Source organism: Ursus maritimus, unplaced genomic scaffold (genome assembly GCF_017311325.1).
Source record: "Ursus maritimus isolate PB19 unplaced genomic scaffold, ASM1731132v1 scaffold_7, whole genome shotgun sequence".
Classification (NCBI taxonomy): domain Eukaryota; kingdom Metazoa; phylum Chordata; class Mammalia; order Carnivora; family Ursidae; genus Ursus; species Ursus maritimus.
Genome location: NW_024426885.1, coordinates 2,836,511 through 2,857,433, shown reverse-complemented (window position 1 = coordinate 2,857,433; position 20,923 = coordinate 2,836,511). Strand labels below are relative to the sequence as shown.

The window sequence follows — 20,923 nt, the reverse complement described above, 5'->3', positions numbered from 1 at the left end:
GCCTTGGCTGTTCCAGGACGACTGCCGTCTCGTCTCAGGCAGTCCGTGACCTGACGCGGGGCTGGATGCCTGGTGACCTCCCAGGATGCCGGGGGCAGAAAAGTCTCCTCTCTCCTGCAACACAGCCGTGTGCCCTGCGATTCTGGGTAATCCCCATCCCAGCTGGTATTGTGCGGGCTGCTTCTTCTGCCCTTCTGTGCCACATGAAATCCCTCCACGACCACACACTGTGGCCGTGGCTGGACTGGCTCTTCAGACTGTCGGTGCTGAGGGGTGGCCACTGGCAGAGGACACGGCCCTCGGGATGACACAAGGACAACACAGGGAGCGCAGGGGCTCTGTCCTATAACTCAGAACCTGGGAGCAGTCCCAGGTGAGGACCTTGTCTGTCAAGTACTAGGACATCTCAGGAAGCCCTCAGACCCAGGGAAAACGACGCCAGTCTCCACAGTCAGACGATGCACGGGAAACCCAAGAGAAATGAGACATTTCCATTTTAATATAAAAGAGACCTTGTGCCTGATAACTTCATTTGGGGAATTACACAGAACAGATTGGATACCAGCATTTAGTAAAACTCAGTTTAAGATAATAGAGCATTTTAAATATAAAAATAAGTCTTTTAATTAAAAAAGAATACATAAGCAGCTCTGATCAGTCCACAAAACACCTGGAAATTAGGAAAGCAGGGCTACATCCGGATACGGTTCCAGAGGACGCACGTTCTCAAACCTCACAGGAAATCTGATATGGACCTTTTTTTTAAACTTTTAAATGATTCAAACGATTTCCTTGTCAAGAAAGATACATCTGAAAGGTGTGTGGGGGACAACAGTTTGAAGGCTCCTCTGAGGTGATGGGGTCCTCCTGGCTCTCACGTGGCAGGCGGTGGGATCTCCTGAACCAGGGGACATGGGGCTGCGATTTGAACAGGTGGGCGCCCAGGTCCATCCTGAGGGCGACCCTCGTTGGCACATGGACAGAACCTTCCAGCTGGCACCTCTTACTGGCTCTCGGTGTGGTTAAGATGCCCCTACAATGATACAAAAATACATCATGGGAATGGATTTACCGCGGCTGTCGCTTCACCCACACGCAGCACTGCATTTAAAATGACAGGGCCACCACTTGTAAAGAATGTTTTATTTCTGAGGTAAATACACATTTACAGACTATACATAACATATAATAAAAAAGATACTTAAAGCACTTCCTACAGTGCCTGTTACATAGAATGTTCTCAATAAACATTATTTTTCTTCTCCCCTACAGTGCTATGAGGGAAAAAAAAGAGTGAAAATATAATTTATATATTCATAAGACAGAATTTTTTTAAATGATGTTGTCTAAATATTGAATAGGGATCCAGCACAAAGGCGCTGTAGCGGCTCCTCTCAGGAGGACCAGGCTCTGGAAGTGACGCGGCTTCATAACAGTCCAGGGCCGCTGTCCACCTCACCTCACGCCTCCTCACCTTCACCCGCAGAAGGAGCTGGGAGGACCAGATGGCTAGGGGCAGACAGGTGGCCAGACGCTGAGCCACTGTGAAATGAGAGGTCTTGTCCAGCATCTAGGAACCTTTGTCCCACTTGGCCATGATCCCAGCAGAGAGCAGTGTGGATCCGTGGCCCAATGGCAGGAGCCGGCAGGGGAGCCCTGCTCTCCAAGACCACATCATGAGGCCAGCTGGCTCCCTGGGCTGGCACAGGCCAGGAAGGGTGGGTCGGGCCAGGCTGCAGAAGGGACAAAGTGGTCTGGTCCATGATGGTGTCCATTTCCTAGAAGGCGGTGCTGTCCGGAGCCATGGGGACCCAGCTTGAGAGACCTGAGACAGGCAAACAGCCAGAGAGGTGGCACCCAGGCCTGTGAGCACCCGTGTCACAAAGACGGATCATTCAGGTGGACTGGAATGCGGTGTTCTGGGGGGCGCTGATTCTACCTGAGGAGGGTCTGGAAGGCTTCACATTGGAGAGGTATCCTGAGTGGACCAAGAGGACATAACAGAATCTTACAAGGTAGGAGAGAGCCTCCCAGGCAATGAGAACAGCCAGTCAGAATGTTCCGGAACCAGAGAAGCCATCTGGGATGACGGAAGCCAGGGTCCATGGCACACACAGGCAGGGACAGGAGATCTATTTGGATGGTCAGGCTGCGCCCAGATTGTAAATACAGGTGCCGAATTTATTCAACGGGCCTGTGTTTCCCAAAACAGTCTTAGAAATGCATGTGTAACAGGCATCCCTTTACAAAAGGACATTTTGCAAACAATGGATTGAACAAAATTAAACGAGTGTCTTTACTGTGATTCTTGAGTTCTTTAATCAACTACTATGCATCAAATTTCCAAAAGGTGGGGTAAGAATATAGCACTTCCCAAATGTCTCTGTCGTGAGACCCTTGGCAGCAGGAGCCTGGGTGAGGGAGCACTGCTCCAAGCACGGGAAGTTGCAGAGATGAGGTTAGACAGAGCTTGGGAAGCTCCCTCTGAGGTGCTGGGGGAGAAGGAATGCAGTGGACAGGCTCAGGAGGCCAGACTACAGACAGGACGAGGCCTCGCTCAGAGGAGGGACAGTGAGACTGGCTGGTGGGGAGATTGGGCAATGCTCTTTAACTTTATCATCATCATCATCATCATCATCATCATCATCATCATCATCACTGTTTCTAACAGCACCACCACCATGTGGCTCAAAAACCAAGTTTTCTTTTTAAGAAGGTGTTCACTGAGAGGTCTCCATCTAGCCCCCACCCCCCGCCTCCCCGTGCAATGGGGTTATGTGAAGACATGTGGAGGCAGAATGGCCAGACTTGGAACAATAACACAGAGCCACATCAATATGAAAACCAAGATCCAGGATCTTAAGCACAAAAGAACCTGCAGAAAGTGCTCCTTAAAGCCTGTCACCCAGTATTCTGTCAGGTTCCCACACCGTCCTATTCACTCCTCTCGACACCTTCTATTTTGTCAATGTCCCTCTCACAGTGCAGAGCCACAGTGACACCCAAAGAGGAGCCTGTCTATCCCCGACCGACAGGTGGGGTGTGCAGTCCTTGGGCCCTGCAGTGCCCTGTGGCGCACGCCAGCCCCCAGAGGCGCGTGTGACGGTGGGGTCTGGGCACTGACCACGTCCTCGACTCGACAGCAGCCAAGAGATTAGTTATGCCCATAGGCTCATGCTCGCTGACAAGGCCCTGTTGCCTGGTCAGGCTTGAAAAGTCATCTTGTAAGAAACAGTGGGAACACATCACTTTTGATAAAAGACACTTCCAACGGTTTTCCACCAAAGAAAGACGTGTTTGAAAACAGCTTTAGTTCATCTCTAATATTGGAATCAAAAGGGCCTCAGGCCCAAAGGTGTCCACACCTGGACACAGCAGAGTAAGTGTGAAAGCACAAATCTCAGAGGCAGAGAGAGAGAAGCGTCATGTCACATACAAGGATCCTCCGAAGATTAACAGCAGACTTCCCATCAGAATCAGGAGGCAGTGAGAGAACGCACGCAAAGTGCTGAACGACGGTTCATGGAAAGTTCTAGATCCAACCAAACTAGCCCCCAGAAACAAGGCGCTCCAGAAACAGCCCCAAATACACAGGACAGGCTGTGGCTAGCGGACCTAGCCTGCGACAAATACCGATGGGAATCCTGCAGGCGGAACTGAAAGGATACTGGTCAGGAACTCAAAGCCAGACCTTCACATTTTCCAGCAAGTGCTAACTTGCCTTTAAATGAAGTTCGCCCTCTCCTGGGGGTGGAACAGATTTTACTCTTTGAGAAGCTTTTGTCCTGTTTTTCTAGTCATCTGAAAACTCCTGCTCCTCGCGTCCAGAATAATGTGACTGCGACTTGTTTCCTAATTATCAACACTGAGGAAGAGTTCATCTGTCTCTCCCTCCGTCTGAGCTACCCTACCAGTGCACCTGCCGCCTTGGGCCTCATGCTGCGGAGGGTCCCCCTCTGGCCCATTTTAGCTGTACCTCTCCATGGGGTAAAGAATCTGCAGAGCCAATGGGATGTTCCCACCCAAAAGCCCTGTTCCCCTTCCAGAGCCTACCTCCTGGAGCCAGCCTTTTCTCCAGGTACGTTCTCCACTACTGCCCTACTCCAGGGGGTCGCTGTTTGTTGGAGAGGGCTATGTGAGGTGGGAGTGGGGATGAGGAAGAGCCTGGACGTGTCCTCTGAACATGCTCAAGGCCCCATGTCATGCAGGACAGAGCCTGGGCTCAGAAGCAAGGAGGGGCGTGCCTAGGAGCCAGCTTTCCCTCATCCCACCAGGACCCAGCATGGAACTCTGAGAAATTCAGGAATTCTATATTTGAACCTGGCCTTCCACCTTGTTATGTCAGCAAGCCTCTGAAGTAGTTGAGGAGAGCACAGCCCACATCAAGTCAAAGGACACCTGATTTTGCCTCCCTTCCAGATTTTCCCATAGCGTGAAGGCCCTGTAACTTACCCTAGCCTCGTCCATGTAGGACCTGTCTAGGGGGTGGGAGTGGACAAGAGGAACAAAGCTCAGTACTTAGCAGTACTCAGTAACAGTTTCTAGAGTGCAACTCAGAACAACAATGAGCAAACGTTATAATCTGTTTCCCACTATCTTCGAAGGGACCAAGTTGGAGAAACACTCCATTTAGGGCCGGGGGAAAGGATAAGCAGGTAGGACGTCACGGGGGTGGAGCCGGCCAGGTGGCATCCCATAACCTAGCCTCACGATGCTGCTGAGGCTGAGTCCGGTGCTCACGCTGTGGACGAAGACCTAGGGCTGAATCCAGGCTAAGGTTCGTGTGGAGCACAGCTCCACCTGCCCGAGCGGGACGACTTACAACACGCACATCCCAGATGCACGAGGATCCGACTTACAACACGCACATCTCAGATGCACGAGGATCCGACTTACAACACGCACATCCGAGACGCACGAGGATCCGAGTCTCGAGCGGGACGACTTACAACACGCACATCCCAGACGCACGAGGATCCGAGTCTCGAGCGGGATGACTTACAACACGCACATCCCAGATGCATGAGGATCCGACTTACAACACGCACATCCCAGATGCACGAGGATCCGAGTCTCGAGCGGGACGACTTACAACACGCACATCCCAGATGCACGAGGATCCGACTTACAACACGCACATCTCAGACGCAAGAGGATCCGACTTACAACACGCACATCTCAGATGCACGAGGATCCGACTTACAACACGCACATCTCAGATGCACGAGGATCCGACTTACAACACGCACATCCCAGATGCGTGAGGATCGGAGTCTCACACAGGAATATTGTTGAGCTGGAGACAAACAGGTTGTTTTAAAAATAGGGAATATGGAGAACTGTGCATTCTAGGAAAAGCCTTGAGTTTAAAACCCAAAACCAAACTGCATGCACAGCTTTCGTGGACTTCAGAAGCAGGCACTAAGGCATACTCTCCAAAATCCAATTACCAGGTTGTTTTTACATAAAACTGAGCTCGAACTCCTGGATCCGGGCCCTAGCGGAGGGGCATCTGGCACTCAGAGGGGATGCTCATGTCTCAAGCGGGCTCCCCTGTGAGGAGCCTGAGGGCTTTAAAGAACCCACTTACCCAGGGCTGCTACTGCCTTTTTAAATTTTTGTTGTAATTTTTTCATTTTACACCTTTGACCCCTTTCACCCATTTCTCCAACCCCCTATTTCCTACCTTAGGCATCCACCAATCTGCTCTCAGTATCTGAGCTTTTTCTTTTTCCAAATAAAAGATTCCAAATGTAAGTGGGATCATAGAGTATGAGCCTTTTTCTGACTTATCTCACTCAGCAGAATGCCCTGGAGGGTCATCCATGTTGTTGCAAATGGCAGGATTTCATTCTCTTTTTATGGCTGAATAACATTCCACTGCGTATATATACACAGTTTCTTTACCCACTCATCCGTCCTATGTTGAATGTTCATCTTAGAGCCTACAAGCATGATGAATATTAGTTCTAGCACTTTATCTGTAGCTTTTCTTGGATATTCTGCGTAGGTAATTGTATCATCTGGAAATAACAGTTTATTTTTTTCCTTTCCAATTCTTACACCATTGCTTCCTTTTTCTTGTCTTAACGCACCAAAGGTCAAAGCATTATCCCTCCCTGGACGGTCAGGCACCCCAGCCCATGAGCACACTCAGTGCGCTAAACAGAAGAGGAGCCAGCAAGCGAACTTGTGCCTTCCTCTTCATCGACGGAAATGCTTCCACGAAGTAGGACAAACCCCAAACCTCCCCAGTATAAGCACGTCTATTTCTGGTTTGCTGACTTTTCATCATGAGTGGGATGTGGAGTAACTAAATGCTGTTTCTGCATCGATTTAGATGATCATTTGTTTTCTTTCTCCTTTGATCAATGCGGTAGTTTTTCTAATGTTAACTCATCCGTGTGTTCCTTCACGTAGGATTTTTTTAACCTATAAAGCCATCCGTGATGGTAGCTTCTGGAAAACTTTCCCAACTCATCACACTACTACTGGTCTGTTTACGTTCTTTTCTGGAGTCAATTTTGGTGGCCGCACTTCCTGTGTGCAGGGCAGGAGGGCTCCCACTGCACGGGTCCACTTACATCTGCTGCCTAGCACAGTCAGCCCCCATGTTCACACAGACACTGTCCCCTGACCGCGTCAGAGATGTCATGCCAAGGTCTTCCGGGGTCTGTTTTCAGCAACAAGAGGTCTGTGGTCAAAGTATCACCCCACGCTGGGTAATCTGTCACATCTCCGCAGTGGCTCCACAGAACCTCCCCTTTACTGTCCCTCCACTTTACCATGACGGATGTGCAGAGACCTCGTGCCCAAGACCCACCCGCCATGATGTCAGGGGTACAAAAGAGCTACAGACAAAAACATAATACACCCTCGTGAAGCACCTCATAGCTTGGGAGAGAGCCCATAAGAGATACGACAGAAACACCGCACCTATCCTGAGCCCTCATGCCCTAAGGAGAAATAAGCTCATCGTCCTAACTTGAGGTATCTCATTCTCAGGAACATCTCTTACTCTTTTAGTTAATATCAATGTTCTACATGTTTAAAATTTTATCTAAATGGTATCATTCTATACATGGTCTTCTGTAATTTCCTTAATTCGTCCATTTTTACTGTGTATATTTCATTGAATTAATATACCTAAACTGACTTATCAATTGTCCTAGTGGACAGGTGGGTTGTTTCTGGCTTTTTGCTAAGCAAGCAACACTGTCACTATTTTGCACACACTTCTTTGGGCATCTGTTAGGGTGCCTTCCCAGGAGTTACTCTCTGGGTCACAGGGAACGGCCCACCACCACCCTTAGCAGGTACTGCTCTGTGCGTCACCGAGCCACAATGCATGGCCTCCAACGAGGCGGGCAGATCCTTTCACTCCACATTCTTGCCCACACTTCCATCATCAGCTTCTGTTCATACGTCAGCACACTGTTCATACTCAGTCTCCTACTGATCATCTTTAAAGGGCTCGGGTTTGGCAAACAATTCCTTTTAGATCAGGGGAAGGGATATGTGGGTAGGACTGAAATGGGGGGAGGCAGACTGGGGCTAGAGGATAGAGGATGTCCCATATCCTTCTCCACACTTTGGAGCTTTGTTATTTTATTTTTCTGCTAATTTGATGCTTTAAGTTGACACCCTTAATTAGTAGCAAGGCTTAACGTCCATTTACGTTTACTGGCTAATTTGGTTTCCTCTTCTCTAAATTGCCAATTCATAGACTTTGTCCACGTATCTGCTACACTCCATTTGGTATGTCACAAATGTCTTCCCTGCTTTATGGGATCTTCTTAAACAGTGATGAGGAATTTTGGTATGCAATGTGTCTTATGTACATAATCAACTAGATCAATCTTTTCCTTGTGGCTTTATTAGCTTTTGTAATTCCCTATTTATTTACTTTGCACATTTAGGGTCTTTAACCTTCTCCCCGCCTCCCAGGATTGATTTGTGTGAGGTAGAGATCGAATCTTATTTTTCCTCATATAGATGGCCGCACATCTTAGCACAGTTAGAGGACCCTGTCATTCCCAAGCGACTTGCTATACCATCTCTGCAATGCATTGAGCTGCCATATACCCAAGTTTAAAGCCCTCAAATTTATTGCATTGGTCTACTTCCCTATCCCTGGGCCAATAGCACATTGTCGGAATTCTTACAACTTTGTAATGTATCTTGACATCTGACAGGTGATCTCTTGTCACCTTCTTCTTCTGCCTCAAAATTGTCTGGCTACACGTGTCTTTCTTCAATTCTGGGAAATTCTTAGCCACTATCTTCTCAAAGGCCATAAGTCTTTTCAAGTCAGGTGTTTTCATTATCCTTTCCTCTCCTGTTCTCTAAATTCGCTCCTTCTGGATTTGCTGATAGACCTTCCACTCTTTCCTCTGATTCCTAATCACACTTTCATACTTTCCATCTTGTGCTGTTTTGGATGACTTCCCCAGATAAATCTAGTTCACTAATTCTGTCTTTAACTATGTCTCACTTCAGTGATTGTATCATTTACTTTTAGAAGGGTTTTATCTTTTGGGGTTTTTTTGTTTTTTTTTTGACCAATTCTTTTTTCACACTTAATTATGGCTGTATTTCTTCTACCTTAAATCTTATTACTTTTTTTTTTAGGAGAGAAAGAGAGAGAGTCCATGAGCAGGGGAAGGGCAGAGGGAGAGGGAGAGAGAGAGATGATCTCAAGCCGACTCCCCGTTGAGTGCAGAGCCCAACACGGGGCTCGATCTCACGACCCTGAGATCATGACCGGAGCCGAAACCGAGAGTCAGTCGCTTAACCCACTGCATCACCCAGGTGTCCCTGGCTCTATTTCTTCTTAATCGTTTGCTTTTGAAATTTAAAAAAAATTATCTTTACAGTGTACTTCATATAGGGAATGCAGTTCAGAACCTGGAGGCTTGTATTGTCCTGTTTGTTATAATTCCTGATGTACCCGCACCCCCCCAGAGGCAGATCTGTTTACGTCGGTTATATTGTTCTGACGTGACATCCTCTGTGCAGACAGTCTCAGCTCTGAATCCCATGTGCTGTGGACGGTGCAGGTGTGCCCGTAGGATGACTCTGCATTTGCCACTGTCCAAGGCCTTAAAGGACTTCAAGAGTCTGTATCTATTTTTATGTTCATGCTTTCCTTTTGGTTCTTGTACCACTGGACAGAAGAAACTTGGAGCCCACACCTGTGTATGGCCTGGTATTTTAATTTCTAATCCCCTTAAGGTATAGCCAGATCTCCCCGGCTCAGAACTTTCTGCAAGGGTCCAGATTCTGGCCGCCACGCCTCCACTGCTCAAAGTCACATCTGCTTCTGGGCATTAGAATTACAGCCCTCTAGCCCCCCGGCCCATTCCAGGACCAAACCCAACAGAGGACCTCGTCACGGCCATCAGGGGTGTGTCTGTATGCTCCGCTCCATATCCTGTCTGCACTCAAGACAGACTGATCATGTATCTGACATGTCCACCCACAGCAGAGGGCGACATGGCCAAGCGGGCTCCGAGCAAGGCTAAATGCTGTTCACCTTAAAGTGCTTTTAATCCACGTCACCATCTCCTCAGAGTTTCACTCACTCTATTTATAGAGAACGAAGCATTCGTTTCGTTTTTCTAGTCATCTGTGTTCTTCAGAGCCTGGAAATGATCTCAATAACATAGTTTAAAAAAAAAAAAGAAAATACAAAACTATTTTCCTGATTCCCATACTCTAGAGAAAGCATTTATGGCCAGAAGCTAAATCTGAAGATTTTGTAAGCAAGTCTATTCAAACGCCTCTATTTTGGGATTCACACTCGGCTGTACTGACATAGCCAACTGCTCTCTTGGCCAGTGGTCTTCCAGTCTGAGTAACTCGGCCTGCGCCTTCGCCTGGGAGCTCTGCTTGGGTCCAGGCGGGACGTCCGCGAAGACCCACAGCCTCGCTGCAGCGCCTCGCGGGGGGTGAGCTGCTCGCCAGGCCCAGTGTGGGGCAGCCCCCAGTGGGAGGCTGGCGGTCTGACACTGAGCACACGGACCAGCCAAGAGGAGCAGAGAGGGCCGGGAGCCCGTCCACCAACCACAGTGGACCCGACACTCCTTATCTGTAAATGGATGGGGTTCAATGAACTCTAGGATCCTTGACAAACCTAGGGAAAATGGACAAGCATAATTTGATTCTCACAGAAGAATCAATGAAATTTCCCTTGATCCCACCTGATTGTGTTTTCTCCTCTCAGGACGTAAGAACAGAGGACTGACAAGAACTAGCGATTGCTGAAACAGGACACAAAGAGCAGACCCCTGCACATCGATCTTCCTTCATCTGTGTCAAAACGTTACATTTTCATCTCCGCCTCGTCCACGGCTTAACACCTGGGCCACTAAGCTTGAGCACCGCAGCCACCCCCCTGCCGTGACGCAGGCTCCAGGGAACGACAGACTCGTGAACACCAGCTTCGGGACGTTCCTGCTTCAGGGCTTTGTTTACAGATGCCACAGAGGCAGGAAGCAATCACCAATAAGACAGACACGTATACAAAATACAACAAATATTTTAAAGGTCGCCCATTTGGAGACAAAAAGTGTGAAGAAAACAATGTATCTGTTTAGAATCAGAATAAGCACACTTGGGCTGCCCCCGCTGTCCCTACGGGGACGCCAGCCAGCACGGGGACACCAGTCAGGAGGCATGGACCAAGCCCCGGATGCCCCGCCCTCGATTTCTGCGCCCAGCCCTCCTCACCGCGGTCAGGCAGTGCGTTTCACTGTCAAAAAGTGAGTAGCACAGAGGCTTCCTGAGACTACTCCCTGAGTATCGGCCTCAACACTAATGGACGGCCACTATCCAAAATCAACTTGTTGGTGTGTGTTGTGGTGGGGCAGGGACCATAAAACCAACACATCATGCTGTGCACATTGGCCTTTATATGGCAATTCACTATCAGTCTGGGCAATAAAACCCAGTTAACCCCAGATAACAGAACAAACACACCGGGGGGTGAGCAATACGAAAGGGCCTGACTCCTTCAGTCTAGCGCCCAGGCTCGCCACACTGCCCACGCGACTCCGAGCTGGGGCAGGCTCTGCCCACACTCCCGAACGCTGAGCTTGTTGGACGAGACCCCGAGAGCTGAGGGTGGGCAACAAAGACCCCCAGAGGCCCATGTTTAAAACAGCAATCTTTTTCTTTTTTCCCCCAGGAGGACTTGTCTACTCATTAGGCAATTAACCCCGAAAGGGTCTAGTCAGAGAGGAATCCAGGTACCTCACACAGGGAATTTAAGGTGGCTTCAAGCAACAAATGATGGAAGAACAGAAAAGCCACGTGGGTGAGGGCAAGGCAACCAGATATCCCCCCCGCAGACAGCCGCAGCCTCCCCCCGGTGGGGAAGACCAAGGGAGGCAGCTGCATGGCCCAGAACCCAGGAGTCCGTGCCACCCTGCAGGAGCTGGGACCACAGGGGGACAACCTTGCAGGAGCTGGGACCATGGGGGACAACCCTGCCAGAGCTGGCATCATGGAGGGAGGGGACAGAGGGAGAGATGCTCTGGCTCCCAGCCCACCCTCCCCCATACTCCAACGTCCAGGGTCAGAAACCAGAAGCCAGGGGCGCCTGAGTAGCGCAGCGGTTAAGCGTCTGCCTTCGGCTCAGGGCGTGATCCCAGCGTTCTGGGTTCGAGCCCCACATCAGGCTCCTCCACTAAGAGCCTGCTTCTTCCTCTCCCACTCCCCCTGCTTGTGTTCCCTCTCTCGCTGGCTGTCTCTATCTCTGTCAAATAAATAAATAAATAAAAATCTTAAAAAAAAAAAAAGAATCTGCGAAGGACGGCGTGGTCTCCACCCTCCCCTCAGCTGCCATGGACCCCAGGCCAGGCAGGCTGAGGTGACCTGAGGAAGGAAGCGTGCTGTCGAGGCCGGGCCCAGCTAAGCAACCTCCTGTGAGGGAAAGGGGGTCCCTGGACGGCGACCGTCGGCCATCAGCGCTGCTTCTGGGCTCGCAGCCCCAAACGGGGCAGCAGAGAGGGGCAGGGCGAACACCCTGGAGGACAGAGCACCATGTCCCACTACAAGGATGGGGACGGTCTCCCTGCAGTTGTCAGTACCTCTATGGAGCAGCGCACGCCATGGCAGGGACCTCATGGCAGGCCGAAGCAGTGGTCACTGCAAAGGCCACCAGCACGGACCACACGGGGAAGGGACCACATGCCAACCTGGAAAACGAGGCGAAGGTCAACTGAAAAAGTCCCTGCGTACTTGAGAAGCCAAGACCCGGTATTCATGAGAAATGATTCATGTTAAATAGGAGGAAAAGCTCAGAAGGAGTAAGACAGCAGGCGCTCAGGCACTGAGCTGACAGCCGTGTGAGGATTCAGAGCAGGACCCGCCAGTCCGCTGAGGTCCTACTGAGTTAGAAGCACAAAGAAAACTAGGTGCAAGGGAGGTGATGGGGGGAGCACCAAGGGAGGTGATGGGGGGAGCACCAAAGGAGGTTATGGGGGGGGACACCAAGGGAAGTTATGGGGGGAAGCACCAAATAAAACTGAGACTCACAGGCAAGTGTCCCCTTAGGGCTCCACAGACCCCTCGATGCAACCTTTGCTTCTCTTTGACCCCAGATCACCACCCTGGGTCCACTCTAGGAACAATGGTACAGGACGGGGCACACTCATGCACATGGGTGCACATTTGTGAATGGAGCTGTGTGTCTAATAAAGTCTTCTGAAATTTGGAATTGCTGCCCATCGGTGATTTACTGTTAAGCACTTCTCCCTGGGATCTCGCATTTCTAAAAATACTATTTGCTTTTTATTTAACACTGAACCTTCTGATGTTCCAGAATACAAAAATAGTGTCTTATTATTTTAAAAGCTTAGGAGAGAAACTAGCCATATTATTAGAAAAAGAAGATATACGCAGCTATAGTCTGTTCAAATATCAAGAGGTGTGACTTTTCAAATTCACATTTCAATCTTTATTTACCTAAGACTTTTAGAAACAGTGGGTGTAAATATTAAATCACCCAAGCCTGGGTGAAATTTTATTGAGAATAACCACAGATAAAGGGAAACTGATTTTTTAAAGTCAGTTTCTGAAATTTAGATGAAAAGAATATCGAGCACTAAGGAAAAAAATGATGTATTTACATATCAATATAGGTTCTCCGCTCACAGATTCATTTCCTATGAAACAGAACAGAGGCAAGCTTGGGGAGTTACAAAGGAAGGAAAAATCCTAATCAAACAGAAACTGTTGTTCAAACAGAATATTAGCTAAAATGATCCAATCAGTTGCTTGAGCCGTACTTTTTTTTCTTTAAGCCATTCATGCCAGAACACAACGTCTCAGAGCATTAAGAATCCATATTACGTTCCAAGTGTTTGCCCAACAGATGGGGGGATTTGAAAAAAACATTCCATGGAAATGGGATGAGAACAAGGAAGGTTACCAGTTAGTCACTAGCATTAACACAATTTACTCATAATGGGGCCATATTTCTCAAGGTAAACATTATGTATTTATATTCCTGGGCATGTGTGGCTGTTACCAGAATTAACCTAAAATACAGGAAGTTCCAATTGCTAGATCTTTGACTTCACCTTTGTTCAGGATTACACCAGAGAATGCAGCATAACACTCAGAAATTCTCCTGAAGAGTACGAAAAGCACGCCTTCGTCGAACAAGTCAGACACTAAGCTTTGCTTTCGTATTTCTCCAGTGCTTCAGATGATCAGAGGTTCACGTGGACAGTAACTGACAGAGCGTTAGGTCTTCATTAAAACAAAATCATTGACTCTGATTGTAAAACACAGTAGCCTGCGATATGCCCATTCAAAATCTTACAATGGATCAACTCAATCTTTTGCTTATCAGAAGCACAGCAATACGTTTCTCTAAACTCTTTAGAGGGCAATCTAAGAAATACGTATACAGAGATAGATACACACACACACACACACACACACACACACTCACTCACTCTACTGATTTCTATGCAGCAGTTAAACATTAATTCTATTTAATTGCAATATTAAGATTCTAAATTTAAAATTTAAAAAAAACAAGAATTACAGAGGTTATCAAAGACATTAACCTGTTCTTAGAATAAGTACAAAATTAATAACAAAGGTATCATTACGCTGGTGTATACTTAATGATATTCTGCCCAATACAGGAAACTGAGAATCTGACACTGGCCATCTTAGACCTCCTTTACTTTGAATTAATGGTGTGAACACTGCATTTCTCCTTCCGAAATCTGTGGTTTCTGTGAAGTTTATGGGAACACCAAAGAAAGCTTAACCGGGGAAAGGAAAAAACAATGTCCATTCCCATTTGGATAATTAACTGAGGTCAGGGCTTCTCTCCAAAATGTCCTCAAATGATCTCTATTAACCATATCCGGTGGCCTGTTCCCTTCCCTGAACATTGTATTAAGAAAAAATTTTAAGTGTATTTTCATTTCTATTTCCAATCTGAAGCTGGAAACAAATCAGTTTGCACCCCAGCAGAATGCCAAGAAAAGCTTAAATCAATCTGCACCTTTTTATTTACATCCCTCATTCCTTAGAAATGTAATTGCCGTTTTTATTAACTTTGTTTTATGGATCTAATATTTAAGAACAAGTCTGTCTTTTATGTCACAGCAAGAAGGTTAATGCACTTACAGACTCCCCCGCAATACATCTCGGGCAAGGCTGGGCCGAGCTCCTTCCACCGTTCTGAGGGATCTATTTAACAAATCACAGCCACACATGCATCAGAACAGTGATTATTTACACTTTTTATTAAAATACTTTAATGGGCCACAGCTGGTTTTGTGGGAACGGGAACCTACCCCCACACGTGGCAGCCCCTCGCCGCTCCAGGACACCAGGGTGCTGAGCTTTGCGGGGGCACAGCCCCACTCTGTGCTGGCTGCTTCTACTCTTCTGCATGCCCGTTTCTGAAAGACACGAAACGTCACTTGAGATGGCTCTGGAGCGCACGACACTAATTGGATTTGCTTTCTGCGAACTTCAGCTGCAAACATAGACCCTGTAGAGCTGCACGGGTTTATAGGACGTCTGAGGGGTGACTTTAAACATCGTCTTTCGGGAACACGGTCCATCAATTACATTTAACCTCATTATTTCCAGCACCGTTTGGTGTTTATTTGGCTTCACAGATTTAAAACAGGCATTTTAAACAATTTTGGTCAAAACTCTTATAATAAACTATTGTAACTGGTTTACTGATATTGAAAATATACAAAATCTATCAATTTTCTTCAGGACACTAGTTACATGCTTTAACACATTTTGCCTAGTTTCAAGTTCCGTACTTTCTTAATACAATATGAGTAATTCACATGTGGATAACTCTTTGTTTTACTGACACTGAAGAGCAAATTAATTTTACTTATTTTCAGGTTGCACACATGCTTCATAACTGATAAACTTTGGGAAAGTTAACATTTGGTTTTTGCTTCCCCATGAACTAAAGAAGATAAATTACAAAAGTAATCCTCTAACGCTGAAGGAAAAAAAATTATTCACTCCCAAAATCGCAAGACTTTGTGCAGTTTGAAGGGTAACAATGTTTTCAGTGACACAAAGTTGAGAAGCAGGAAGACCTTTGCAAAGGATGGTGAAGTCCATCCCTGGCCCCCTAGGCCAGCCCGCAGGCCCTGCTGCTGGACAGCTCCCACCGGGTCAGAAAACACAGCCCCTCCACCGCGGCTCCCTCCACTTCTCTGGTCTCTTGCAAACGATCATCATGGTTTCTACCAAATTTGTTTCTTATCTGTCCTGTTACTTATTTGTATTTTCTAAATTGATTTTTTTCTATTTAATGGATTTATTCAATATAGAAGCCTTATATCATGGGTTTAGAGTGCTAGTTTTACTGTTCTCTAACATGCCTTAAAGATTACATGGAAATTTTGAGATTAAACTGGAAAATCCTGAACTCCGAGCCCCTCAGCCCACTGAGAAGAATTTCTTGGGTGAGTGCTTGACCTCTGGATGGCTGAAGACAAGGCTGGCTACGCAATCACTGACTTCCTTATGGTTCCCCAAATGAAACTACAAATTCTACATCAAACCATGCCCCGGGCATCACATGAAGCCAGAGAATGTGAAACACGGAGAAAAGGGTAAGAGAAAAGCCACCAGGTCCTGGTGTGGGCCCCTCGTGGCCCCAGCTAACACCTGCTGTCATGAACTCCAGTGAGCCAGGGCAGAAGGAAAGATCACAGGACAGAGAGAAGCATAGCAGAAAGGTGAGGAAGTCCATATGAACATGAAGAAGCTATGATGTGCCTAAACGCCTGCATCAGGGAAGGGACTTCAGGGCCCACACATGCAGCATAAGGGGACAGACACCATTTACAGAGGCATTCCAGGGAAGAAAACAGGCAAAAGGGGAAGGGAGAAGCACCCTTCGACAACTGAGTGGTGAAGCTGAAAGAGAAAGAGAAGTGTGGGGTCCTAGGGATAAAGAGGAAACATCATGAGCTTCACCCTGGCCCATCCTCACCAAAGCCGAGCAGCCAGTCAAGAGCTGCCACAGCACCTGCACTTGGCCAAACCAACTGAAGAGGCTGCCGCGAGACTCGCAATCTTTTAAACACTCAACACCATAAAAATGTCCTCCTGAAACCACAAATCAAAAGAAAATTGGCATGTACACTCCCAAAACATAATTAAACATATTCAAACATTTAAGGATACAAAAAACTACCCTGAATTAGAAATGTAGAATTAAAAACAGAAAAGGACAAAAACAGAGAAACCAAGGGAGAGGTGAGCAGACTCAGGAAAGTAATGGAAGGAAAACAAACTTACCTCAGAAATGAGGAATCAATTACAGAACACCCAAGGAGAATCAATTCAAACGAAAACTAACAAAGGGCACTGAGGAAAGGCAGGACCAAACCAAGAGGAGGACAGCGACAGTGAGACAGATGGGAAAAAAGGGAGGAAAGCAAAACAATACAGCAAAGCTAACATTTAACACTGTAAGGAAATTTCCAGAACAGAAAAAGGCCCAAATCTTCAAAGGAACAGGCTCACAGGGTACCTGGTAAAAATAAACCAGAAGAGTCAACTCAGACACATCCTAATGAAACTAGGAGATTTCAAAGGTAAGGACAAAGCCCTCAAGGCCTTGGGCACCAGTCAATGAATATGCAAAGGAAGCAGACTAGCAGCGGACTTTTCAAAACCAACACACAAGCAAGGCAACAATGGGGCAACATTTTTTTTAATTCAATGAAAGTATGAACCAAGAATTTTAAATCCAATTTTAAATTACCAAGACTACAGAAAAGCACTTTTAACCTCCATGAATTTGGAGAATACCACACCTAGTCAGCCCTTCTTGAGGATTCTGTGTGAGGTTAAGCTTTACCTGCCTAGCCATGACTGGGAGAATTCCAGCAAAAGGATTTATGAGACACATTTAAAAATATTTAGATGTACATCTTGGACCAGATTAAAGGTGCAATTAAACTGAAGACAGATGTGCAAATATTACTACAGTGACAAAACTGAAATAATTCAACTAAAAAATGTGAGATGAAGGAAGAAGAGCAAAAACTCTGATTAATGTAAAGGTCATTACTATGTGAGCAACAGGTGTGCATTAAAATATACGAGAAAAAAACAAAACAGACAATAAAGAGTTTAACAAAACAGGTAACAAAGGACATAAAAATAGGTTTAAATACAAAGCTAATGACTAGAAAATACAAATCTAACTAAATCCAAAATCAAAAATATAAAAGCAAAGAATACAGATCTCGTAAAGGAATTGCAAATACAACAAAATATGCGTATTATAAAATATTATGATAGAGTTGCAAGCAAATAAATCAGTCATGTCAATAAATACCAATGGACTTAATTTACCTATTTAAAGAAAAAGGGTTTTAATTGGGCTCACAGAACAAGACCCAACTGTATCCTGTATACAAGAGACAGACCTAAAATAAAGTCATTCAGAAAGGCCAAAAACAAAAAGGCTGGACAAAGGTAAATGAAACAAAAAGAGAGAAGCAGACCAAGTAGAATTCAGGTCCCAAAGGGTTAAACACAAGAGGATATATTTAATGTTAAAAGCCACAGTCCTCAATGAAGACATAATGCTCATGAACATCTATGCACCAAGTAACACAACCACCACCTTGGGGCGCCTGGGGGGCTCAGTCGGTGAAGCGTCTGCCTCTGGCTCAGGTCGTGATCTCAGGATCCTGGGACAGAGTGCCGCATCAGGCTCTCTGCTCAACGGGAAGTCTGCTTCTCCCTCTCACTCTCCCTCTGTGCTTTCCCTCTCTCTCTCTCCCAAATAAATAAAATCTTAAAACAAAAACAAAAACCCACCACCTTTAGAAGCAAGGGTGACAGGATATGCAAGGAGATGCACATAGGCATGTACGAAAAATGGGAGATTTAATACACCATCTCCATACAAGGCAGAGCAAGTGCACAAGAAGTCCGGAGACACCATCTACCACAGTACAGCTTACAGATATACAGTCCATACCCTGAGAGCAGAGAATACACATTACTCTCAAGAATCTATAGCACATTCCCTACAAATGGTCATATATTAGGTCACAAAGAAAACATCAACCATTTTCATAATGCAGAAACACTGCAAACAATACTTTCCGATCACAATGCAATAAAAGTATACATTATTAACAACAACAAAAAACAAAGTCATTTCCACTTGGATATTTTTAAAAACCTACTATTGACTTGTAATGAAAGAGTAAATACAAACTAAAAGTACAGAATTTTTAAAAAATAATTACAAAGAAAGCACTATATATTAGAATCTATGGAATCCATTTAAAGCAGTAATCAGAGAAAAATTCATTATACTAACGTTTTTATCAATAAAAATAAAAAAAATAAAATTAATCAATCAACAAGCCTTAGCTTGTTAGTAACCCAAAAGAAAATTCAAGGAAGAAACAATGGAGGAAAAAGCTAACTAATGAGGGGAGGTTTTCCATTAAGAACAGCAGACCTACCTAGTAATTCTAAGTCTTGTGGGTTTTTGTGGGGGTGGGGGTGGAAATTAACAAAGTAGACAATCTACCAGCTACTTGATCAAGAAAAAAGGGGAGAAAGCACAAGCTCAGAAAATAAGAAATGACACAGGGGAAGTGACCAGTGAAACAAGAAATTAAAAAAATCCTAAGAGACTCTTCTCTAGACCTCCACGCAAACAGACTTGAACATGTTGCTGGCATGGAGAACTCCCAGAGGAAGCTCAGATGGCCATGACCAAGAATGAATCCACTGCACTTAGAGAGCTGAACCAGATGACAGCCAGAGAAGACAAAGATTCCTAAGCAGGCACCTCCCCAAGAAAGACAGCTTCACAGGGCGCTGTACCAAACACTCAAGGCCAGAGAGTTCCAATGCTCTACATAAACTGCTCCAGAACACTGACGAGGATGGAAAAGCCCCCAAGTCCTTTTATGAAGCAAGTTATGTAATACTGATACACCAGATAAAGAAGAAAGAAAGAAAACCACGGACCAGTATCCCTCACAAATATCAATGCACCAATATTAAATAAAACATTAACAAACAGGGGCGCCTGGGTGGCACAGCGGTTAAGCGTCTGCCTTCGGCTCAGGGCGTGATCCCGGCGATCTGGGATCGAGCCCCACATCAGGCTCTTCTGCTATGAGCCTGCTTCTTCCTCTCCCACTCCCCCTGCTTGTGTTCCCTCTCTCGCTGGCTGTCTCTATCTCTGTCGAATAAATAAATAAAATCTTTAAAAAAAAAAAAAAAACATTAACAAACAGAATCTAACACCACAGAAAGAAGCCACATACCATGACCAAGTACGATTTTTTCCAAAAATGAAAGTTGGGTTCAATATTAGGAAATTCAGTATCATTCCTCATATTAATCAACCTAAGGAAAAGATGTACGATTATCTACCCAGATATTGAAAAACCCTTTGACAAAATTTAAAACCCATTTATAAAAACTACAGAAAACACAAACTGAGAGTTATATTCTTAACATGATAAAATCTACATACTTTATTCCTAATGCGAGTATCTTATTTAATGGGAAAAGACTACTGGCATTTCCACTAAAATCGAGGGAAAGGCTCCATTTCTGCTTACCGCGGCCCTACTCTAGAGCTATTACGTTACCCTATATAATTACAAAAGATAAATCAAGCAGAGGCATAAGAATGGGTAAGGAAGTAAAACTATCACTATTTGCAGATATCATAATATATATCTGGAAACCCCCCGAGAATCAATGATAAAACTAACCCAAACAATGAAAGAATCAATTGAATAGTAGGACACAAAGTTAAAATACAAAAATTGCCTGGAAATATAAAATAATAAGTTGTTAGACAAAACCCCATTTTAGATCATTGCAACAAGGAAGATTAAATGTTTAGGAATAAGTTTAACAGGAATTGCATTCAACCTATACAAGGAGAACGTAAAACGTTCTTGCAAGACACGAAAGCAGAAATGAACAAATGAAAAAGCATCTCCTATTGTTAGTTAGGATGACTTAACATTAGAAAGATGACAGTTGCCCCTAAGTTAATTTATAAAGTCAATGTAATGCCAATAAAAATACCAATGGCCTACAGTGCAGACTTACACAAGTTGATACTAAAGGTCACGTGGAAAAACAAACATGCAAGAATAGCCAAGAAAACCCTGGGGAAAAATCGGAATCTATGAGACGCCTTTAAAGCAGTAATCAGAGAAAAACTCATTAGACGAATATTTTTATCAAAAATGAAAAAATAAAATTAAAACTACTGGACATAAAATCATACTATAAAGACTCTATATTTAAAAAGGGTGGTGCTGGGGACAAATAGACAAATGGGACTGAATAAGAAGTCCAGAAATAAACCTGAACGTATATGGAAATTTGCCATCACGAGTCG

General features: G+C 45.4%; 1 protein-coding gene across 2 annotated transcripts in view; it reads right to left on the bottom strand.

Annotated features, from left to right (window-relative positions):
- Positions 1 to 477: 477 nt before the first annotated feature.
- CUNH10orf143 (chromosome unknown C10orf143 homolog) overlaps positions 478 to 20,923 on the bottom strand; it is a 36,078-nt gene continuing 15,632 nt past the window's right edge. The window contains exons 2-4 of one of the 2 annotated variants that reach the window (XM_040624328.1): positions 14,826 to 14,933; positions 14,656 to 14,718; positions 478 to 1,033 (exon numbers count right to left, since the gene is read on the bottom strand). In XM_040624328.1, the coding sequence (XP_040480262.1) occupies positions 1,004 to 1,033; positions 14,656 to 14,718; positions 14,826 to 14,933 (201 nt within the window). In that variant the 3' untranslated portion in view covers positions 478 to 1,003. Of the gene's footprint in view, positions 1,034 to 1,128; positions 1,979 to 14,655; positions 14,719 to 14,825; positions 14,934 to 20,923 lie in introns of those variants that run through there. The other variant, XM_040624329.1, reaches the window with a different exon arrangement.